Source organism: Octopus sinensis, linkage group LG11 (assembly GCF_006345805.1).
Source record: "Octopus sinensis linkage group LG11, ASM634580v1, whole genome shotgun sequence".
In the NCBI taxonomy this organism is placed as follows: domain Eukaryota; kingdom Metazoa; phylum Mollusca; class Cephalopoda; order Octopoda; family Octopodidae; genus Octopus; species Octopus sinensis.
This window is the reverse complement of record NC_043007.1, coordinates 67,160,258-67,185,962: the sequence shown is the minus strand read 5'-3', so window position 1 is coordinate 67,185,962 and position 25,705 is coordinate 67,160,258. Positions and strand designations below refer to the sequence as shown.

At 34.1% G+C, this 25,705-nt stretch overlaps 1 protein-coding gene across 15 annotated transcripts in view; it reads left to right on the top strand.

Moving 5' to 3' along the window:
• Window positions 1-25,705, top strand: part of LOC115217392 (ral GTPase-activating protein subunit alpha-1) — a 288,611-nt gene that overhangs the window by 53,067 nt on the left and 209,839 nt on the right. For 13 of the 15 annotated variants that reach the window (XR_005001329.1, XM_036507628.1, XM_036507625.1 and 10 more), the window contains exons 7-14: window positions 915-1,042; window positions 2,141-2,279; window positions 3,080-3,218; window positions 4,990-5,254; window positions 7,461-7,532; window positions 11,772-11,894; window positions 24,504-24,737; window positions 25,312-25,385. Coding sequence is in view for 14 of the 15 variants with exons in the window: in XM_036507628.1 (XP_036363521.1) it covers window positions 915-1,042; window positions 2,141-2,279; window positions 3,080-3,218; window positions 4,990-5,254; window positions 7,461-7,532; window positions 11,772-11,894; window positions 24,504-24,737; window positions 25,312-25,385 (1,174 nt within the window). In the remaining variant the exon portion in view is untranslated. The remainder of the gene's footprint in view (window positions 1-914; window positions 1,043-2,140; window positions 2,280-3,079; window positions 3,219-4,989; window positions 5,255-7,460; window positions 7,533-11,771; window positions 11,895-24,503; window positions 24,738-25,311; window positions 25,386-25,705) is intronic. The other 2 variants (XM_036507627.1, XM_036507634.1) reach the window with 2 other exon arrangements.

The following is a 25,705-nucleotide window of genomic DNA, read 5'->3' as shown; positions in this document are numbered from 1 at the left end:
GACTAACATTGCAAAAAGAGGTTGGGATGGTGAGAATCTGCAGAATAGTAATAATAATCCTGATTACTTTTTAAAATCTGAGAGGATGGGCAAAAGGGAGAGAGGGGGAAATGACGTGGTTGGGTAGGTTGTGGGTGGCTTACACACTGTTTACCTCAGTTTTTCATTTCACTATGTGAAAGAAGGAAAGGAGATGTATTGTGAAGGAGAGGAGATAATTTGATGGTTCAGTAAAATAATCATTGTAAAATGTGAGTTGAGAGGACAGTATTAAGAAGGAAAGATGGATAACAGTGATATGGTTGTGGGCACTAAGAGCAGGGTAATGTCAGCAGTTCTGCTCATATTTAATTACAGCAGCTGAATAGTGCAGTTAAAGAGATGATGGGTGTGTGGGAGTGTCTTGTGGAGGAAATAGGGCAGGGGTATGACAGTTGTGAGTGCACACGCATGCACACAAACACTCATACACACGCACACATTGTGTTTCAAAAATCTTCATTCCCTGAAGTGGGGAGGTCTTCTTCAAAACCACATATTGCCAGTCATTTTAGTCTTTTGTCATTTCATTGAGGTTCAAGAGCCTGATATTGGCCTTCACTACTTTGTCCCATGTTTTCCTGTGACTCCTCTCACAAACTCCATCTACATTAACTTCTTCACACACCTTCTTTCATCCGTATACATTACATGTCTATCAGCACAGCCTTCTTTCTTACTACATTTAACTCTTCTTAAGCCCAGGTTTTCTCTCAATAAATTTGTACTTTGTCATTCATGCACATTTTCATTGCACCTCCAACAGAGCATGCTGGCTTTTCATTTCTCTCCAATCTTCTTATATTCTCTCCATTCAAGACCATAATATTGTATTTATTAAAAAATAACAAAGTTACAATTTTATTTCATTCCAGACAACAATGATCTTGGAGTTGTCAGTCCTGGTGAAATTTCACCCATTCTTCCTGCTGTTGGAGAGAAACTTCCAGAAAATACAACAAAATTTTTTCTGGATGCCTTTCTAGCTTATCTGGTATCTGAGGTGAGTTCATATGGTCTTAGAATTGTGTTGTTATTTTAAATAAATGTCTCCAGTACTCCCCACAACATTGTTAGTTCCCCCATCTCTACCAACTTCCCTGTTAATTATTCACATTTTTGGTGTTGTTGCTGTCCCTTTTGACTCTTGCTGTAACGGTGCATTGATGTTGAACAAATGAATAATTAAATTTGTTGGATTATGAGTCTACATTTTATGCAGTTGTTTTCGTTGTCCTTGGGCAAAAGATTTAATTGCATTTTCCAGCAATTTACTCCTGCTATAGACTGTGTATCAGATGTTCTGAAAGAATAACCCGCAATAGAAATAACCATCAATAAAGGTGCATTTTTTAATGTTATCTACTTAATATTACAGAAACTAAAACTATACATGTAGTAAAGTTTTTAGAATTCCTGAAAGGTTTGGAAAAAAGTGTTGATTCCTGAAGCATAGAAACAAAATATATGATTAATTACTAAAATTAGTAAGCTAGTGATAATTGAGTATCTTAGTTGTCACAAATAGATTGGAAATAACAATAGAAAAGGTATGTGTTGGTCGTACTTGAAATAAAGTAGTGATTATTTTGATACTCTTTTGTTGAAGACATGTCATGGGGTTTGGATTAGTATCTTCTTTATCTTACTTACAGACTGGAGCTTGAAATCTTAACCCCCCCCCACCAATTTTCTGATGCAAAATATCAATGTTCTCGGAGTTAATTACTTGCCTCTTTATGAATACTCACTCATTTCATTAATGTCAGCCATTTTGAATTTAACTGTGTGTTAGACTTACTGATGACTTCTCACAGCTATATACTCTGTCTCCTTGATAGTTAAAGAATAATTCAACTCTGGTTCATTGTGTATGATGAAAACTTCATTCCATAGTGAAATGTAATTTCCTTTTTCTCCTCATATATGTCCCGCTGTTCTGTTTTTTTTACTGATTTCTTTTACTTTTTACTAATTTCTCTTCTGTTGTGATTTAAGGATTGTCTTGTCTCTCATTTGTAAATCCTCCTATACTTCTTACAAATGTAATTCAGTTAATTTGTCCACTCTTTAGTTGAGATTTTTCTGACATCTCTTTCAGGTTATCAAAGTAGAATGGTTGAACAAAAGTATGAGGGAAACCAGTTTTGTATTTTTATTTGACAAATTCAAAAGTTCTTATCTGAAATGGTTGCTACCTGATTTTGATTTTTCACGCAGTATATACGACCCTCCTTTAGGTAAGTCTCTTGCTTTCCACTAAACTTCATAAAAAAGATTCAAACAATGATAGTAACAATTTTTTTTCATAACCTATTCTTAAAACTTGAATCTATATTTTCATTAGTTTGTCCTAGTACAGGTGACAGAAAACTGTTTAAGATTATTAGTTTGAAGGAGAGAGAGAGCAAGATACTTCCATAATACTGTTTAATGTACTTGTGATTTAAAGAGAAGAATTGAAGTGATATTAATGGGGTGAAAGAATCCTGAGATATGCAGCTCTAGAAAGGAAATTTTGGTAGACAGAAGGTATTATTGAATATAGAGCTTGAGAGAGATAAACATTAAGATGGATAGTGGGAATATAACCATTGGATTTGAGTTGGTTGCTGATGAGACAACATTGAATTCTTTTAGTATTGATGGTTTCTGTTCTGCAGGGTGCTTTACTCACATATCTCAGTTCACTCTGCTGAAAACTAAGTGTCACTCTTAACTTTGCTGTTGAATTTAATTAGTTAAATCATTTGTTTGATGTTTAGATTTCTATGTTATCAAGTATTTGAATCTAAGTTTTGAGCCAATTTTTTATGGTGGATATTGTTCCTTTTGCAACCTCGCCACCATAGGAAATACGTCATTAATGTTAAGCTATCTGTTGATAAGTGTGTATATGCAAGTATGGATATCTGCGTATGTGTGTGTTTGTCTGTGTGTGTGTGTGGAAACACACACACAGACAAACACACACGCACACACTCTCTCTCTCTCTCTCTCTTTCTCTCTCTCATTTTGTTTCTTCTGTTTTGCTTTTCAGAATTACCAAAGAATCGGAGAATGCAAGACCTCAAAAGTCAAGATAGGCCATTAAATATTTCAGAATGCCGGGATTCCTTTGTCCGTTGGTTGTCTACATTTGTGATCTCCACAAAGCGAACTGAGAATACAATGACAAAGTAAAAAAATTCACTTTCCCAATCTCTCACACATTTTTCTCTCTCCACTTTCTTTTATTCTCCCCCACTCTTCCTGGTCTTGACCTCTCTTTCATCTCTTTTCTCTCCTTTACTCCTCCTCTGCACTTATTTCTTCTATGATCTTTTTTACACACACACACTCACATGCACTCTCTCCTCCTCCTCTCTCTCTGTTCTGTTCACTTTACTGAACTCATGTGTATGTATGATAAATTCTATACAAGCTAGAATATTATTTTGTTAAATTTACTTGTGACATGTGTGTCCTTTGTAAGATTTTGATATTCAGTTTTGAATCCCCCGAGTTAAGCTAGCTAAAATGGTCTGGAGTTCATGTGGTTGCATGCTGCTGTGTCTCTGTCTAAAGGATTAACTCTAGTGCAAGTAATTATCACTAGGTGAAATGCTGCAAAAAATACAGACAAATTGATGAGTTATTTTTTGATTTATATTATTGAGTTTAACATTAGCCTATGGGGTTGCACTGTGATTGAAGCATCAACATCACTTACCATCACTTATAGTAAACTTGAAAAGAAATTTAGTAATTATTAAAAAATATATGGTTCCCTGCAAATAGGAAATATTTAACTGTCAACTAAGTTAAAATGTAGAATGGATTATGGGTCAATGGGATGCAGGCCATTAAAATGTCCTGTTAATTGAATTTTCTTCCTTTTACTTTTTCTGCAATATTTAGAGCAGTGGTTCCCAACTGGGGTCTGTATAAGATTTTTGGGGGTCCATGCAACAAAATAGCAAATTGGGGATCCACAATAGTATTTTAAGGGCCCCTGAAAACATTTTGCTTTAGATGTATATATTGGTATGCATTGCAAGAAACAGCTAAGCTTCTTTCTCTAACATTATACATAGTTCAACCTGCATAAGTTAATGTGTGAAAAGCAAAATAAGAATTTTGAAAGAAGTTTCTATAAAATTAGTTTTTAATCATCGAATGGCTATGGGGGTCCACCAGAATAAAATAGTAATCAAAGGGGTCCATAGATAAAAAATAAAAATGGTTGATAACCCCTGATTTAGATGGATTAGCAGTAGCATAGCATCAACATCCAAGAAAATATAAGATATGCTGTTTCTATTTGATTGCAACAAAATTGATGCTTCCTGCGAATATTTCACAGAGACTTTTATTGTTAAGTTTAGCTAACATTCAGCATTTCTGTTTGTGTGGTTGTCTGTTTTCTGATAGTCTTTTTATGTCTGTTTGAAATGCCTTACAAATCCTCTGAGTGATCGAATTTATAAAGTATATATCATGTTTGTACATGTGTGTGTAAATAATACAAAGCATAAGATGCTGTTGACACAGTTTGACCCTATCTGCTTTTGCACATGTAATAGCTTGAGGTGCGTATAGATCTGGGGGTGAGGCAGAGTTTGTAAATGTAGTCCCCCTCCTCCCAATTATTAACGTCTGTGCTTTGGCCCTTTTTGATAAGTTTAACCCTTTCGTTACCAACCCGGCTGAAACTGGCTCTGGCTCTAAGTACAAATATCTTGTTTTCATAAGTTTTGAATTAAAATCTTCCACCAAACCTTAGTCACAATTTATGTTCCTAACACTAGCTGAATGATAACTAAGTTATTTTGATAAATTCTTTGTTATATTTAAAGTAATTGAAAGAAACACAGAGCATCTCAAAATAAATACAGTAATGAAAGGGTTAACTGATCAGGTTTCCATTGTAGCATGTTTCAAACTCATCTTTTTTGTTTTACTTTTTAGGGGTTTGTCCTGTTCTCTGCTGACCGAGCAAAGTCATCAAACGGAAGTAGAGACGTGTGCTGTGAGTGAACCAAAAGCGGACAGTGACCAGCTGGTACCCGGAAGTGCTGCCAGTACTTTATCAACAGGCTCACAATGTACAGATAACTCTACAAATTCTAGTATATATAACGAAGACCATAGTCTTTCAGAATATGAAATTGTGAAATCAGTTTTGTTTTCTACCCGAGAAAATGTCAACGTTGTCCATGAAGCATTCCGACAGGTTTGTACTACTTCAACTCCTTTTATTACATTATCCAGGGAGAGAGGGTGAGCTAGCAGAATTGTTTGAGTGTCAGAAAAGTGTCTTGCAATATTTGTTCTGACTCTTTATATTCTGAGTTCAAATCCCACTGAGATCAGCATTGTATTTCATCCTTCTAGGCTTGATAAAATATAATACCAGTCATGGTATTAACTAACCCTTCTCCTCAGAATTGTTGACCTCGTGTCTGAATCAGAAATCATATTATCCAAGAAGAAAACAGTAAGCTCATTACTTACGGAAATTTTCTTGGTGTTGTTTAAAAGAGAAGCAGATGAGATGGTTTCTTATCCTTAATGAGCTGACTCTATTGCACATATAACCACCTGTTTTAGAATGATGATTGACACATGTACACAAAGGTGATATTGATGTTCTTAGTAAATATGAACAAGCAGTTCTATAAATCTTATTTTGAGTGATGAGGAGATGAGGGAGAAAAAAATAGCATCTTTCAGAGCATAGTTATGGTCTAATAGAAGGAAAGGAAGGATGAAACCAATTGTTGAGTTGAAGCCAGAACTTAATTTTGTTATGGAGTTAAGCCTATGTGTAGAACTACTAATTATTTAGAACCTGACTTTATTTTGTCTGTTTAATATAATCTTCCTGGAAATGAGAAAAAGGTGAGATGCAGTGGAAACTAATGGTTTGGATGGGACTTTTTCTGAAAAAAAAACCCCAAAAACAAAAAGCAGACAATAAATACATTGCATCTGTTTTTGTTTTCTAATTTAAGCTGTCTCAAGACATTTCTTGTTTTCTAATTCCATTGATTATCCTAAAATCTTCCTGGAGCTGTCATGGTAATATTGAACACATGCTTGTATTTTCAGATGTTGTTTCTAAAATTGGAAGAATTTAATTTAGTTTTCTTTCGCAACTTCATGTTTGGCCAAGATAGTATGAATGTGACTCTAGATACTTAACATTATTTAAACCCAGTTATAGAATATTGACTTAGATTCCTTCTAGTTCACAATTTAATGGTTCTTGTTTAAATCTTTGTCAGTACCAGTAATTCAATGCATTTGAAATGTTGAAGATGATTTCATTTTAGAATGGTGCAGTATTTAAGTGTTTCGTTTTTCTCTTTATTGCTTCAGTAATGAGTTGTTCTCTCTCTCTCTTTTCTTACCTGTCTTTGCTTCCAGATAAATTAAATGCTTTATCAAAGACCTCGTACAGTTTATTACTGTGTACATTGTACAGACTCTTTATTCTTCAGCTGAGACATTGTCATCTTATCTAGTTGGCTAGTGTTTTAGCAAGAATTCTTGCCAGATAGTTTCTTTCCATGTGTCACCACTGCCTGGATACTTCACCTGCATGTGGTGAGTGTTGTAAAATGAGATGGTGGACACAGCTATGGTGAAGAAAACCAAATTTGTAATTTGAATTTACCCATTGAATTAATTTATAATTGTTGTCCTGACAGAAATGAAACTTGATAGTATTGAGAATGAATTTGATAAGTTGGAGGAAATAAATATTTTAAAGAAACAGAAAAAAGGAAATCCCAATACGTTTCAATTAGTGTTTAAACTTATGTCCACAAACACATATATAAATATAAGTGATGAATTTTCTTAAAGTGAAGGCACATGGCTCAGTGGTTAGAGTATCAGGCTCACGATCATGAGGTAGCAAGTTGATTCCTGGACTTGGCTGTGCATTGTGTTCTTGGGCAAGACATTTTAGTTCACATTACTCCAGTTCACTCAACTGTAGAAATGAATTATGATGTCACTGGTACCAAGGCTTTTGCTTTTACTTGGATAACATTGGTGGCATGGAGAGGGGGTGCTGGTATGCATGGGTAACTGCTGGCCTTCTATAAACAATATTGCCTGCATTTGTGCCTTGGAGGGGAATTTTCGTAATACCCGAATTTTCTTAAACTATTGTGCAATTATTTTCATATTCATCAAGAGCTAATATATAGCATAATTAGTTGGAAAAAAAAATTGAGATTATGCATGCAATGAGACAAGAATTTTTTTCTAGTCTCTTTGTTCTAGTTATCTTCCAAGGAAGATAACTCTAATATAATGACCATTGAAATTTCTTGTGGGTGGGTGGGTGATAATTTGTGTAAGGGGAGGTAATTACATCACATGCAAAAATTAATTCTAAATATGTTTTCAATTTCTTTTCTTTCCAGGCGTTGTTGTTTTCTTTTAACCATGCTTTAGCAATGAGAAGAGTTATTGCTGTCTATAAAGACTGGTTTCAGGCATGTATCTTTTATATATTCTGCGAGTGTTAATGCTACAAAAGCTACTATATTCCATACTTGTTTTTCATTATTCTTCTGGATCAGTCTCTGTCCCTTCTCCCCCTCTCTGTATGTTCATATGATATATATATATATATATATATATATATAAAACTGATGTCCATTTCTTAGACAATATTCTTGCAATACAATATATCAACAAACTTCCTACAGGAAATTGAAGCCTGCATGATCTGCCAACTGGGCGACCAGAAAGTTATTTAACTTTTTCAAAGTATTTTTTACAGTTTCATACAAATAAATATTTGTTCTACTTAACATGGAATAGCACTGGATACCTCTTAGAACATTTTCTTTTGAAGCAGATCATCATCATCATCAACGGGACATCCTTTTTTTTTTTTTAATAGTAAAATTGCTAATTTCAGTTTGTAACAAACCATAACACCTTGTCTTTACTTTAAATCAAAACTAAAGTTTTGTGGAACGAGAAATGAGATATGTAGCAAGATAATCCCTTATTTCAATTATCATATTTAAAAGAAAAATTAGACATCTAATAAGCATAGTAATGAACAAAGCCAATATTTCTCCTTATATCATTAGATCGTTAGTTTATTTATTTATTTTTTTTTGGCTTATTCTGGCAGAAGGGATTCTACTCTTGGCCTTCATAACTAGTGAGATCAATGTTGTTTGACATTGCTCTTGAATCCTTGCAAGTCATGGTTGTAGGTAAAACATGAGAAGCAGGGAATGGGGTGGGGTGGTGCTAATGGGCTGATGTTTTACAGTGGATGCAACAGCTTTGGCACATACATATGCATGTGTGTGTGTGTATGTGTGTGTGTGTGTGTGTATATATATATATATATATATATATATATATGTGTCTGTGTGGAGAAATACCCGTTTAGTCAGTGACTAAGAATTAGAGACAGGTGTGGTGGTAGTTGTAGTGATGATGAGCATTCTGTTCTTATGTGGAACAAAATCTGTCAGATCAGTGACAGAAAGCTGTAGAAGTTTAGTAAGGATTTGTTAAAGTGGTTCTTCAAAAAGGTATGCTGTCAGAAAGCCTCACTTCACCTATTAAGACCATGCATGTACCCCCCTCCAAAACAAACAAACAAAAACCCAGCAAAACAAAATAAAAAGCATGTTGTGTAGGCTCATGCATCTGTCATTCTGCTCAACATTTTGCATTTTATTTCTGCATCTTCTCTAACAAGAAATAAAGAGTGAGGTGGTTGATTAGTCAAGGATGAACCCAATTTTCTTCTGGTCTTTCTTCCCACCTCTTTCTCATTCTCTCCCTCTCATAACAGTTTGTTTCTCCATTTTCTCTACCTTTTCTTTCTCTCTACTACATATTTTTTTTTGCATTTTTATTCTTTGCATGCTTTTTCTTTTGCGATTTTGTAAATACTTATATATTATAAACACACAATGAATATGTTTATATATTTTCATGCATGTTACCTATTAATTATATTTCTGTTTTATTGTATTCTTTCAATTTTATTTCATCTTCAACATTGATGCCATGTAAACCCCACTGCCCTTCTTTTTTTTAAACATTATATTGGTTTGTTTAATGAAGTATAAGTCTTCAATGTTTTTAGACTGATAGATTTCCAGCTGCATGTCCAATTTAACTATATGTAACATAGCAAACTGCTAAAAGGCCAGATAGTAGTTTATTCATAGTATTATGTGTCAGAGGAGGGCTATTTTAAGTTAATAATTTGTATTATCATCGTCAGCAAAGATGTTGTCATTTTGGACTTAAGGCCTTCTTTGGCCTTAATAAGTCACATTTCTGGCAGATTGGTCACTCTCTTAGACATATAATGCTACAGTTCTAATTTGTAGCCTGCATATTCCTGATTTATGCCTTGTTCATTGAGAATTTGTAATAAGGTAGGGTAAATAATATTGACTGTTCTTTGAATTAGAAGAATAAACCATAATGCTATAAAGTGAGTGTAAGCTGTGGATGTTAACCACACACACACACACACACCACTTACGGCTTTTCACTCAATTTCATGGAAATAGATTATAATAGGAAAGTTCTGAACGATATATTTACTAATATTTTTAAGCATTTCGGTCACTTGTTGGCCTCTAATTCAGTTTATAATCTAATGATTCATTCAGTCTCATATAAGAATAAATAAATCTATTTTCTCTTTATTTTCTCACCTATTTCATCTTTAAGAAAATAGGAGGGAAACTGAAAATTATTTAGACAATTTATAAATGATTTGAACTATAATAGAAATACGTGCCAGATATATTTCGTTAATCTTTAGTGGGAAATAGTTGATTGCTTAATCATTTAGTTTAATTTCATTTAATTTTAATGAATTGATAGTAATTTGACATAGTTCTATTGGATCCCGTTGTAACTTATCCATTCTTTAATTTGAGGAAACTTATGCACTTTGAATAAAATATATAACTCCGTTTAAGTTTTTTTTTTCGTGTTGTTTATTTAAAAAGGAAAGGATGTGGTAGTTTTTTTTTTTTTTGGTAAATTAATGTATTTTCGTTAGTGAAATTTGTTTGCTTTTGGAAAAGAAAGTTAGCTTTTTGAGTAAATAGTCATCAAATTAAAATGAAACAAAACAAACCTTTTTATTTCTTTTGAATTGCTATTATTAAGGCATTTAGCATGTATAATTGACTGAGCATCTTTGTGTTATCATTCCTTTTTTTTTATTTAAAATTTGATGTTTACTATGTTGTAAATAGAAATATTGAATGAAAAAGAATAATAATGCATGTTTTTATGTTTACTTTTTCCTTTCATCCTGTGTTTTGTTTTTTCTTTTGAACTGTTATGTGCCTACTTAGCTATAAACTAACTTGGAGACATTGTGTGGAGTTTGTAGAGCTGCAGATTTTCTTAACTATACCAAGTAACTTGGGCACTGTCTGATACTCAGTTATATTTGACAACTAATGACTTGATCAGTGTTATTACTAGTGAGTTGCCTTAACGAGCTTAGATTGATTAAACACACAATAGAGACCTGTTACTTATTAGCTGATACTGTTTCGTCTTAGTTGCAGTTCATACTCTTCAATGGTTTTATTCTCAAAATACATGTGACTCCATTTTAACCTTTAGCACACTGCATTTTCTCTAGAATTGTTTCCCTTGCTACTGCCCTGTTACTACAGGGGAGAAAACTCATACGCTGAGATGATGCACCTACAGTGTGCTGAAGGTTAAAAGTAGCAGTACATTTGTGAAACTGGTAGAGCAATTACAGTGAGTTGATGTCACTCACTTGAGAAGCTTCTTTATGTGCTAAAAAGTATTTTCAAATATTGATGTTTCTTTGTTTACACTGATTCAGCTTGCATATGTGAAGGTGCAAACTCATATAACATTGAAGTCAGAATTCATAAAAGAAACAACTTCCTTTAACCTTTTAGGATTTAAACTGGCCTTATCTGGCCCAAATATTCTACCTGTTTCGTGTTTAGACCGGACAGGTCTGGCTTCTCACATGTACCATACAATGGCATTCTAAAAATAAGCAATCACATTATTAATATATTGAAGCCATAAGATAATGGATGAAAAATTTAAAACAATGTGAATAAATAAGCAATATATTTGACAAAGTAATCTGAATGCTAAAGGCTTTAAAAAAAAGGACAGATCAAAAATCTAAAAGAAAAAGGGAAAAATAATGTTGAAGATTTATATAATTGTAAATCTACTGCCTTAATGTCATTGCCTGTTTAAACTCTCATAAAAATTATAAAACCATACATGATTGAATTGACCAGTTGTCAAAGAGATTCAAGCCTTGACCATCATATTTTTTTTTCATAAAGTGAGAATAGGTTGCTATTTCTAACAAGTCAAACAACTAAATAAAGGAGCCTTTATTGGCTTGATACATAACTTGTTGTCCCAAAGAGTGTGGATTACAACTTGGTACATGCATATAGGAGTTACTAATAATGTTGGGTACTTCTTTTTAACTGTGTTAGCATCATCAGTATTCATTCTCTTATTTTAATTTTCTGTTTTCTTCATCTTTTTAACATTTTATATTTTCCCATTTTTTTTCACCCTCCCCATTTTCCATTTTTATTTTATACAGTTTTATACATTTTTTAGTTACACTGATTGACAACCATTTTAATATATATATATATATGATATTTATATAATATAATATATAAATATAAATATTTTGCTTGATGCAGCAGCATGCCGAAGAACTGCCGGTATTCATGCAGGAGCCAGTGGATGAGGGTCAGGGGTGTGGGCTGAGGGAGGACAACACCGAGTTGAACCAGCATAGTCTTTCAGATATAATGGAGGAAGATGTAGGTAACCTGGCACTTTCCTCCCCATCCCTTCTCCTTCCTCTTTATTCGGTCAACACTCAGGAGATACAAACATACACTCACTCACTCACTCTTACTCACACACACACACGCACATGTATATATCTCTTCATGTATACATTCATACATACATACATACATACATAATCCGCTCTGGTTGCTTTTTTTAAAAACTAGTTATATATTGCTTACCACCCCACAATGTTTTGTTCTCTATCCTTCACAACACCTACCCATGTCTTTGTTTATAAACAATTTTCATTATTCTGCTAGTCTTGCAATGTTCATTTATTGTGCTTCCTAATTAGTAATTAAAAAAAAAATTGGGAGGTGGGGAAACAAGTTAGTCTTTTTTTTTTTTGTATTCACAATTAACATGGGTTTTTGGTATGCTTATATCACTTGTCACTAACATTATAATTGTTATTTGTTGTTGTTGTTTTTGTTGTTGAAGGCAGTGGAGAATGGTAGAAGTGGTATAGTATGCCAGGATAAATACTTTACAAGACTTAGTTTTGTCTTAACATTCCAAGTTTGAATATCACAGGGGCTGAAGTTGTCTTTTACTCCTCCAGGCATTGATAACATAAGCAAAACATCAACCTATGATAGTCGTTAGTAAGTTAAGTTCTCAAGTCATACTGACTCACAAGAGCTGGTTTCTCTGTTTTCATGGTGTATATATTACCCACCTGGATAGGATGCTAGTCTATCACAGGATTACTCATTTTTGCCAGCTAAGTCAACTAGAACTATGTGAAATGAAGTGTTTTGCTCAAGAACACAATGCGTCACCTGGTCCAGGAACTGCAACCACAATCTTATGATTATGACATCAGTCATCATTGTTCAACTGTGGTCGAGGCAATGGAATTTACCATGCTACACCAGGCTTCATGGTCCATGGAATTTACCATGCTACACCAGGCTTCATGGTCCATCATAGCAGTACGGAGGTCCTGTTGCTGGATGCCTGTATCCCTGGAGATTACATCAGGGTAGGAGAGTGTGCGCCCTCTGGTATTGCGAGTAGATGGCTTCCAGAGGAGAAGAGTAGAAATTGCCTCGTTTTCAGCTCTACAACAATGTCCAGCAAACTGGACTCTCTTACCTTTCACAAGAGATGACACAGGTGGTAGTTTCCCATACATTTGCATTTTGGTTGGATGACGCTTCCACGAGAGATTTTGAGCTCTCATAAGGAGGCGAGTGTAGGTTCCATCCAACTGCCTCTCAAGCTTCTTTGATAACGTCCAGGTTTCTGAGCCATATAGTAGAATTGGTTCAACTGTGGCTTTGAAGATTTCAAGTTTGAAGTCTCTACTTAGATTTGATTTGATATCAGTTGATACATCAGTACCCTAACGACTAAGCCACGTGCCTCTACTAATGTAGTTGTTAGAGCATTGGGTCAAATGTCTTGCAGTATTGGTTTCAGCTCTCTGCATTCTGAGGTCAATTTTTGTCCTTCATCGTTTTGAGGTTGATGACTCAAGCAGCAGTCCATTACTGAGGTTTGATTCTCTTTTTTTTTTTTTTTCTGTTCCTTGCTTCTTTCTGGAAGAAATCAACTGTAGTTAGACCTAAAGAGGGATGAGTTTCATTAGAGTTCATCACAGCATTGCTCCCTATGATTCCACAAACATTTAAGGGCCTAGGAAAGGGAGAGTAAATACCACTCTAGTATTGGCAACTGATTCATTTGATGTTACCCTTACAAATTCATAGCTTTTTATCGATATAAGAAACTACTGCTGCTGGGCAGAGAATTAGGATAATCATTAGAGCATCAGATAAAATGCCTTATAATGGCTCTTTACCTTTTGAGTTCAAATCCTACCAAAGTTGACTTTGCTTTCATCCCCCTAGGGGTGAGGAAATACCTGTCTAATACTGGGCTTAATGTAATCAACTATTTTCTTCTCCTCAAAATATCTTGCCTTGTACCTATGTTAGAAGTCATTATTGTTATTAAGAGGTAGATGAATGGCAGAATCAGGATAGTAATGGAGAAAATATCTTGAGATATGTTTTGAGCTCAAATCCCACCAGGATTTACTTTGTCATTTCAATGAACCTCAATATATTTGACTGGTGAATGAAGGGCAAACTCGTTCAAAGTTTGTGGCCTTGTGTCTATATTAAAGGTCATTGTTGTTATTAAGAATCTTTTTTTACCTCTACCTTTTTGGAAAAGCTGCGGGGATTGCTGACATTGAAGATAGTGAAACTAAAGGGATTTTTGGTATTGAAATGCTGCCAATACCAGTTTAACTTTTTGGAGTTGTTTAACCCTTTAGCATATAAACTATTCACACCTGGCCCAAATATTCTGCCTGTTTTATCTTCAATTGGCCAGATCTTGCTTCTCTAACTTACCCTGCAATGTCATTCTAAATACAAACAATTACATTGAGATCTTGAAGCTACAAGATTATGTATGATTAATTAAAAACAATGTGATTAAAAGAACATTACATTTGCCTGAGTAATCTGAATGCTAAAGAGCTAAAAAGTTGCTGTTGGTATATCTTTTACTTGTTTCAGTCAGTTGACTGAATGATTTAGTTCAACAAATCGACTCCAGGTTTTTTTTTTTTGAAAGCCTAGTACTTATTCTGTCAGTCTCTTTTTGCTAAACTACTAAGTTAAACACATCAATATTGGTTGTCAGCTGGTGGCTAGGGTGGGGGACTAACAAAGACACACACATAAATATATACTTATCTATACAGTGGGCTTCTTCCAGTTTCATTCTACCAAATCCATTCACAAGGCTTTGGTCGGCTTGAGGCTACAGTAGACACTTGCCCAAGGTGCTATGTAGTGAGACTGAACCTGTAACCATGTGATTGGGAAGTAAGCTTCTTACCACATGTCAAAGGTAATGGTGCGAACTAGTCATCCATGAAGGAGGGGAAGGTTGCAGCATTTCATATGCTGTTCTCTATGATGTTTGTGTCTATGACAATTCAAAACTCTCCTTAGAGGTTGGTGGTATGAGTTCACTTCATCCGAAATAGATACCATTGATGGTAGAATTTACTGTTATAAAGTGTGGAAGCATTAGGAATTGACAGGTATTTCATTGATTTTCAGTTTATATTTCGGCCATGTAGTGTGTGTGTGTGTGTGTGTAATTTGCTAGCAATACAACAGTATTCTATCCAAGAAAGCTGAAGACAAACATTTCCCTGGTGATTCAGGAGAGCAGTTGAAGTGTTGACTAAACTCATTTATTACTACTTCAGTGTGTGAATGACTGTGTCAACTGGGTACCATACAGCCAACTGAATGGTCAGTTTGTGTCTATGGTTGTCTATAAGACAACCAGCTGAGTGAACAGTCTGACTGGATCATTATGGTACTAGAAGATAACAAGTATGCTATTCCACCCTGAACTCATATGGTAGTACCACTACTGTTTCAATTGAATTTGTTGTTACTTTTTTTATATTACATATAAAAATTTTCTTTGGAAGTAGGTTCATAGCCTGTCATTCTCTCTCTCTCTTATCATCCTCCCTATCTCTCTCTCTCTCATCATCCTCCCTATCTCTCTCTCTTATATTCCCTATCTCTCATCATCCTACCCCTACCTCTCTCTCTTATCCTCCCTACCTCTCTCTTATCCTCCCTACCTCTCTCTTATCCTCCCTTATCATCATCATCATCATCATCATTAGTGTACTTATTTCGCTACCCACATTCCCACTATCATCACTTTGAGTTTTTCATTACATCACTAATTTATTTATGGTATTTGTTCATGTTTTCCCTTGATTAAAATTATATTTGAAGAATAACACATTTATTGAAACTGGTTCTTATTTTGTTGATTCCTGGAGGGATGCAAGACACAATTAACCCTTTGTAAAAAAAAGAAGAAAAAAAAGAAACAAAACAAAAAAAAAACATGAATTTGAAATTGAAGGAGACAAATATACTTACTTCATAGTGTGTACCTTAATCCTTTTACACTTTAAATATTAATAAGGATGATAACTGTTATCATTAGACTCTTTAACCTCCACCCCCTTCACTCTTGTCACTTCCTCACCTTGCCCACCCCTGTGTCTCCCACGCTCTGACTCCTCAACTGCTTGCTTATTAGAACAGAAATCAATCCCTTACTCCTCCCTCCCCTATCAATCAATATGTAATGTCTAACCACCACTGGCTTACGTTTGTTTAATGCTTCATGTACAACTAATTTCTTCATAATTTTTATTTTTGTTTTGGTTTGATTTTGCTTTTATTAAAATTGTTAATATTATTACAATGTTGTGATTGTTGCTATTATTATTGTTAACTGTTGATATTATTGCTGTTATGTTGTTATTATTATTATTATTGTTACTGTTGTACATATTATTGTGGTCATTATTGTTGATGTTACACTGGAAGTGGCTGAGACAAAGCATGCTGACTAAATGGCTTTTGAATATTTGAGTTCAAAACTCAACTACTTTGACTTTGCCTTTCATCTCACCAAGGGGGATAAAATAGATACCAGCAGTAAACCTAGTTTAAATCCATCAGCCATATTCAGTCCCTTATAAGAAATTGGCTTTCTTAGTAAATAAATTTTTTGGTGTTGTGGTGGATACCTTATTGTTATGTAGAGTTTGTGAGGTACTTAATCTGCAACTCAAGTTTTGACTCCTATCATTATTATCATTGTTTAATGTGTTTTTCCATGCTGGTATGAGTTGGACACTTTGAGATGAGCTGATGAACTAGAGGACTACACCAAACTCCAATGTTTGCTTTGGCATAGCTTCTATGGCTGGATACCCTTCCTAATACCAGCAACTTCACAGTGTTCTGTGTTTCATGTGGCACTGGCACTTGTGAGGTCACCAAGTAACTTGCAACACTAATGTGGTGGTGGGTGTAGTATTGAGGGAGGTGGTTTTATGCCAGGTGATGAGAGGTTAAAGTGTGATAAAGTGATGGAAAATGGTGCCTTGCAGTGAAAAATATACACGATTACACCATTTGGAAATGGAAGGAAGATGGTGAGGTGGTGTTAGGTTGTACTATCAGCTTACATGAAGGTGAAAATGAATGTAGTAGTCCAGAGGATTGGGCAGGGTTGGACCAGGAGGAATGGGTTGGGGTTGGTAATTCTGAGAGTGTGAAAGGAATGGCAAATGGATAGTCATGGGGAATAGGGGTGAATGGTAAACAAAGGTGCTGGTATGGCCGTGTGGTAAGAACCTTGCTTCCTAACCTCATGGGTCCAGGTTTAGTCCCTCTGCATGGCATCGTGGGCAGGTATCTTCTACTTTAGCCCTGGGCCAATCAATGCCTTGTGAGTGGATTTCCTAGATAGTAACTGAAAGAAGCATGTTGCATGTATGTAGTATATATATATATATATATATATATATAATATATATATATATATATATGTGTGTGTGTGTATGTCTGTGTTTGTCCCCCACCACTGCTTGACAGCTGGTACTGATGTCCCTGTAACTTAGTGGTTCAGCACAGTGACCGATAGAATAAGTACCAGTATTTAAAAAATAAATACTGGGGTTGATACATTCAACTAAAAATTCTTCATGGTGGTGCCCCAGCATGGCCACAGTCTAATGAGTGAAACCAGTTAAAGATGAGAGGTGTGTGTGTATGCACATATATGTATATATATATATATATATATATAATATATATATATATATATATATATATATATATATATATAGGGGAATTTGTTTTTGAAAATGCACTTGAATTTGAAAAACATGCTTACACATTTTTCGAATTAAGGTGCATTTTCAAAAACAAATTCTCTGATATCTTCTTTCCATATATATATATATATATATAATATATATATATATATATATATATATAATATATATATATATATATATATATACACACACCACACACACACACACCACACACACACACACACCTCCTCTTCCCCTCTTGAAAGTTTTTTTTTTGGTCTTGCATGTACTTGGTGACCCTGTCAGTGCAGGTGACACTTAAAAGCACTGTTTACACTGTAAAGTGGTTGGTGTTTGGAAGGGCATCCAGCTGTAAAAATCCTGCCAGAACAGTCAGAAGTCTGGTGCATGCTTCTGCCTGGCCAGCTCTTGTGAAACCATCCCACCCATGCTAGCCTGGAGGGCAAACGTTAACTGATGATATAAATATATATATATATATATATATCATGCGTATATGTGTTGTGTGTGTATACATATATAAATATATGCACAAAAATGATATACTTAGAAGATTCCTATTCAGTGTTGTGATAAAAATATACTTTTTGTGTAGATCAGTCATTGAAACTTCATTGCAAAGCTTGTTTAAAAATGTTGGTTTCTATCTCACTAGTCTCCCTCTCTCCTCTTGTTTTATCCTCCCACAAATAAAGCATTGCAGATTATTACTTAGTGAGTCTGTTTGTCAGACTAGCCCAGATTCAGTTTTGTTAACATTATTACACGCAAATTAATGTCGGCAATTTCTAGTCTATATGGAGAAGCTAATGAAGGAGGCCTTACACATGTTCAGTTTGCTAGAAATAGAAACCAAATTTTGCTCAAATCACAGATAAGAAAGTGTATGTTTGTTAGTGTAGTCTTACTACATGGCTGGCTGGCCATGGCTGGAATGAATTTGACCAGAGCTGATGTTGGGATAAACAACACCTGTATGGAAAATTGTACTTGGTGTTCCTAAAGTGGATTGTCTTTCATTTAGAGATTTACGGTATTGTTTTAATTGTTTCATCTTTATGTTTTAATTATTCTTTTTGTTTTTACTCATTCTTCCAGTTATTTTTTTACCTCTTTCTAATTCAACTAGAATAATAGTGTATTTTTCAAAATATTTCCCTGAATACTTAGTGAGAATCATTTATGATTGAATATTGTTAACTATTTTATTATTGTCTCTTCATTGTGAATTCCTCTCTTTTGCTAAAATTATTTCTGTTATCTTTCTACCTGCTGTTTTGTCTGTGAGTACCTGAGCCTTAAGGTTCAGTTTTAAAAGGGTGGTGAAATGCATCTTAGGCCTTAAATTGGACTTTAGATGGTCTTTAGGAATTTACTTGTGTAGTACTTATTTGCTGTTGTTAATCCCTAAGTCTGCTTTCTTTGAGCAGATCTTTAATGAAAGGCTTTCCAGTCATGACCATCTTGTCAAAAGTAAAGTTTGATTTTGAGGAGTTAGCTTGGTTTACATAAAGTCTGCATCAGGATGCCATTGTAAATGACAAATACAGTACCTCTTAGTGGGACAGATGGTAGAAATCCACACGAGGTGGGTGATTACATGTTTGTGATATCTTAGATCAGAAAGTGATTGCCTGGAAAATTAATTCAATGTGGTTGGGAGTTGGATATGGTAGCAAAACACTGAGTTAAAACAATTAATGGAGGTGGGCACATGGAAGAGTGGAGCATATGGATGAAATTTTTTAACCTAGTAAGGAGGGTAATGTTTTTAAATGCCTTAGTGATATTGTGTTTTTTTTTTTGCCTAATTTGTCTAGAGGTTAAAAGAAAAATATTGATTATTGATCTGTGATACCACTGTATCACTGGTTGTAAAGGTGTAATTGTGTACAGACAAGCTATAATCATGAAATACTGATTTTTGTTAGAAACAAAAGGTGATGGTAAACTTATAATGAATTTGACTTAAAAAAAGTCCTCCATTATATTATGTATGTTAAGGGACTTGGCCCTGACTTATTGAGGTCGTCATGTTATTAATGTCATAAGATTATATAAGAAAATGTGTTTACTGTAGCTGGTGCCTATTTTATTGTTTCCTGGAGGGATGAAAGACACAGTTTACCATTTAAAAAAAATGTGAGCTTGGAACTTGTGGAGAAAATTATACATATTAAAAAGCATGTACCATAATTTTCTTTAAAATTAAAACATATGTCTTAATCTTTTAAACTTTAAATCATTTAGTACAAATGATATTGCCCACTTAAATGTAGAAGCTCTCCTTACTGTTTTCCTTGCTTGTGTCTTAGTTAAAAATGTTTTGAAAATACTAGATTGTCTTTTGCATGAATGATGTGCTTTTGGGTTGAGCTTTCTTATGAACACATTATTTATTTCTTACTGCTAATGTTAAGAATTATGAGATTTTTTTATATTGGGTTTATAAATCTATTTGCATTCATGAGAAATAAGTTCAAAGGCTCTTACCACAGCGCCTAATAAATTTCTGTTCACTAGGCTCCAGACCAAACTCTCCTGCTATAAGTTAATTAAATCAACATATGTATAATTGATCTAATTATACATGTCAATATGGATACTCAAAAGAACTGAAAAATGTGAGGTTGAACATATAATTCTTAATCTGAGTCTATAGTTCTTAACCCTTTCGTTATTGTATTTCTTTTGAGAAGCTCTGTGTTTCTTTCAATTACTTTAAATATAACAAAGAATTTAGTAAAATAATTTAATCATTCAGCTAGTGTTAGGAACATAGATTTTAACTTAGGTTCAGTGGAAGATTTTAATTCAAAACTTATGAAAACAAGACATTTGTACTCAGAGCCAGTTTCAGCTGGGTGGTAATGAAAGGGTTAAAGTAATGTGTAATCATGACATCATTAATGATGCTTTATGTAGATTTTCATGGCTTGTAGAATTAATACTTTGCATTGTCACTTAGTTTCTGGTGGTAACTGCATCTGGGACCATATGGGTTTGCTTTCAGCACTACAATATAAAAATATAGATAATTTAATAAGTTATGGTTTCAAAAGTACCTTTCATGAAATGGAACTATTCCAGAGAGTTTATGACTGCTAGTCAAGCTAAAAATATATTAAAACTAGGAATGTATCTATTTCCATCAGATCTTCCTTGTGAATTCAGTAAACTAAAGTTTTCTGAGAAGATATCTCTTATGTAAATTAGCTTTTAAGACTCTTGAAACTTTAGATGCTATTTTCATTTTTGACCAATAGTAAGTAAAAAAATAAAGAAAAAAATGAGGTCTGGCACTACGGACAGTTGATTAGAATGTTGTAGGAAAAAATTGCAAGATAGATTCTTCAAGCTCAGCCAACTGCCATGAGGCATAGAGGTAGACCCAGAACCAGATGGTTGAGTAATTTTCCTAGTTGCTATTGGTCAGGTTTGGAAATCTAGCCAGAAAGTTTAATGATGGTTGCAACCCCACGACCTTCAACAAGAGTAGTGGGTTGAGAAGATGGCTGAATGGATGTATGGGTGGCTGGGTCTAAGTAAAAACCCTCACAGTAATTGTTTCAAGGTTATGTTTTGTGTGATATATAATCTGAGAACATTTTTTTTCTTTCTATTTTGTGTGTTGACATCTGGTGAAGAATGTAGAAGTGGAGAGGTGAAGTGTGTCTTAATATGTGTGCAGTATTGTACTGCTATGTTTACTACAGGTCTATGATCTGGATAGGTCTCAGTTGTTTGAGGTTTTTATGAACACATTGATGAATGGGTCCCAAGACAGGGCAGTCAGAAAATTGCACATTTCAAAATATTTTTAGTTGTAATTGATTGCATAATAAAAATTTAAAACTTCATATATTATTTTTTTTATTATCTTTTATTCAAGAGGAAAGACAGGCCTCTGAGTTTGATAAGGAAGGAGGGAAGGAGAAAATATCCTCTAAGCAGAAAGCTAGCCTGAATGCTTGCAACAAAGTGTTCTCTGCCAAAGGCACCCAAGGTGCCTGGTGGTGGTGCTAAACTGGGCAAGGGGTTAAGTCTCCCATCTAAGTAGGCAATGGTAGAATTTGAACTAAGAGCCCAGTGACCTGGAATGAATATCACAAGGCATCTGGTCTGGTATTCATATAGTTTCACCAATTCACTGCCTTGGATAGGAACTTTTTTTAATTGACCCTTAAAGGATGGAAGGCCAAGTTGACTTTATAGGGATTTGAACTCAGAGAATTGGAACAAATAATGTGAAGTATTCTGACACATAAATGACTCTGCCAATTCATCCCGTTTGTATTAATGCATAAAATTCAGTTTTCTTTCTATAATAAATTACAACAAATTTTCAACTGTTTTTGAGACAATCTGCATTAATAGGTTAAGCACTGGGTTCCTTTGGATTAATAGGGAGAGAGGGTGGGAGTGTAGGAAAGAAAAAAAAAAAGAAGTAAAATCCTAGTTATTGACTCTGCAACAATTTCTTTTGTTCTCAGTTTGAATTGTTGTTTCCAATGGTCTTTTGATGATATTTCAAAAGTGTAATTGTTAAATGAAAAAATAAAAAAAGAGCTTAAAAAGATGAAAAATTCCTTTAAAGTGTTTTAACATATTTGCTTTTTGTATGAAATTATTTTAGACTGTTTAGTTGTTGCATAATTGTGGAGTAGTCATATACACAGCATGTTTCAGTTTGTATTTTAGTGCATTCTTTAACTAGACACACTTAACTCTCATTTGGATATGAAGCCCACTTGGATTTTCCTTGCTTTGTTAATGTTCATGAAAAATCATAAATGTAATTTCCAAAGTTATACAAGACAAAAATAAATTTATTAGTTTTTCTGTCCTTATAATGGGATTTAAAAAAATGTTTCACTAGGATTAGTTCTTGGTGGCATCTAGTTTGGTATCAAAACGGCTTGTATAATCAGTTAATAGGAAATTGATCAGTGTTAAGCCACCTACATATTAACTTGCTCATGTGCTCAAACTAAAGAAATCAATGTCAGCATTCTATCAAATTTTTAAAATAAGATCATAGCATTGAGTCAGCTCTCTCACAACTTCATCATATTAACCATTTATAAATCACATCACCGCCCACATTTAGCTTTGCTTATGTAGTAGTATGTGGTGTTCATTGCTTGCAAGTTGTGTGTCTTTAGCAAAATGAAGGGTGGAAGAATAAACAAACTGAAAGCTTTAAAAAGCTTTATTTCAATTTTTAAGTTTTAATTATAAATGATAAAACAAACACAAGCCAAACTGACTACATTTGATTATTAAATGTTTTTGTTGCATTGTCCATAAGAGTTTTTGACAGTTGCTGTATTTGCTGGCATATAATAGGCACAAAGATTTTACATTTCACTTTTTTTTTTCAGGAATTTGTGCATGTGTGTGTTGAGAGGAATAAAAACCTATTTTCTAACTACTGTATTTGCCAGCATATAAGATACACTTGCATAAGACAGACCCTTATTTTACAAGCGTAATTTGTGGAAAAAGAACTTGTATATTTCATCATACACTTACTGAAAGATATTTGAAAATTCTGTGATTCTGTGCATATAAGTACATTATTGTGACAGTATATTGAAATAAAGAATGAAATCATAAATTTATAAACTATGGTATGGGGAAACTGTATTTTGACTTTATATTCTTTTAGATCATCTACATAGTTGCTCAAATTTTTGTCAAGACAATTGCTATACAGGGTGTAAAACTTGTATTTCTGCTTGTGATGTTTTGTGTTATCTAGATTGGCCACCAGAGTGGGGCACCACTGTTCTGGTGTAACTGTGTGGTAAGAAGCTTACTTCCCAACTGCATTGTTCCGGGTTCAGTCCCACTGCATAGCTCCTTGAGCAAGCCTTTTCTACTATAGCTTTGGGCTGACCAAAGATTTGGTTGATGAAAATCGAAAGACGCTCATTGTACATACATATGTACACACACACACACACACATCTATGTGTGTCTTTATGTCTATGTTTGTCCCCTGTCACTGCTTGACAACCAGTGTTGGTGTATTTATGTCCCTGTAACTTAGCAGTTCAGCAAAAGGCACCAATAGAATAAGTATCAAACTTTGGGCGTGAAAAAAAAAAAAGCGGAAAGGATCGATTTATTTGACTAAAAATTCTCCAAGGCAGTGTCCCAGCATGGCTGCAGAAAAATGAGTGAAGCAAATAAAAGATAAAAGACCCACTGATTGCAAACAGGTGACAGGTAGAAGAAAATTTGCTTATGTTCCTTTCATCTTTCAAATAGAATCTTTCATTTACATAATTAAAAAAAACCCAGTCATTAAATAAAATGACACATATCAGGTGTAGGTTATGTATGCTGGAGAAGGAGGTCTAATGAGATGATGTGACCTTTCTACATAACTGCTGACATATTGTAAGCAATTTTTCATGTTTGTGCCAACAAACTGTGATAATTTGGCTTGTTTTCAATATTTAATTATTAAGTAAGAACTAGTGTATTTAGTGGATTTATGCCCATATAGCTCTCTGGTCTATGGCACTTAGTCTCTCATCTGTAGCATGATCACTTTGAATGCAGGGGCAATGTTTTGATATAGTTAAAAATAGGAAAAGCACATCATATATGCTGGCAAATATGGTATACTTACTGTAAATTACTGTGCATACTACAGTGAATATTGCGGAATATTATTTTGAAGTAGACACAGTTTATATGCTGGCAAATATAGTTTGTTCTCATAATTCATTTGTGAGATAATAATAGTTGTAACTAGTTTCCTGTATTTGTTTATTATGAATATATTTTTGTGCTGCTAACTATATAGATTTTCTTTCTTTCTTTCTTTTTTTTTTGCGTATTCTCTTCTTCCATATCCACCCTCCAGGAATCTCCTGCATCTTCGAATTCCCGTTTACCTTTGGTCAACGATCTTCCTGACAAGTCCCACTTGAGAAATGCATCATACTTAGGAGCAATTCAAGAGCTAGCAGATCGAGGAGAGCAGCAAAACTACGATGTTAGGGCTGGATTACAGAAAGTATTACAAGTTTTCATCACTAATGCAGCAAATATTTTCTTGTTAGAAGCTGAAGATGATGGGAATTTGCTTCTCGAACAGGTTAGTAACTCATTGATGTATGATGGAAAATAGTGTGTGCATAGAAATCACTTTGTGTGATACACATAAATTTCGTTCCAAATTATTAAATTAAAAATTTAACCTGTAATCTTGATAATTTTTTAAGGAAACAATTTTGTTATATTTGAATGGAAAAAATATTTCATATAACTATTAAACTGTTTATTTGATTTCGTTTTTTGTTTTGCTTTGACTTGTTAAAAAATCGCTTGAAAATTTAATCTTGATACTTTTTTTTGAATGGCAGAACAATGGTTGATCTATCAGATTAGTAAAATACAAAACTGACCTCACTACCATAATTAAAAATGATACATTAGCTAAGTTTGAAGTTAAAGCCTTTCCATATTAGCTATGATTACCCCACCCATTATACATCCTTACACATACATAAGCACACACTTTATTTTCTTAGAATATATGTTAATTCTTTTACATGTCAGTTGTTTAAATTTTGATTCTCTCTCTCTCTCTCTCTCAATTACCTTTTCTTAAGTTTAAGTGCACTTTATGTGCAAATGTTACCTTTCACTGTCTGCTTTTCATATTGTAGGTTGATTTATGTAAGCGTGTCTTGAACATCTACAGACACATTATTTTGAATATACAGCTTGCACCTAAAACTTGGTAAGTATCATTGATTAATTGATTGACTGGTTTTTTTACTATCTACTCAAAGTTCAAACCTAAAAATTATGTTCTGGCATTGCTCTTCAGACTACTTGACTTTAAAGTTTCTGTCTTTTCAAAAAAAAAAAAAAAAAACAAACAAAGACATGATTGAGGCAATTCCTAGGTTTTACTTTCCTAAACATGTATAACTTAATGTCAGTATAAAATAATTATAAGGCAATGAGCTGGGAGAATTGTTTGCTTGCCAGGCAAAATGCTTATCAGCATTTCGTCCACCTTTATGTTTCGAGTTGAAAATCTGCTGAGGCTGGCTC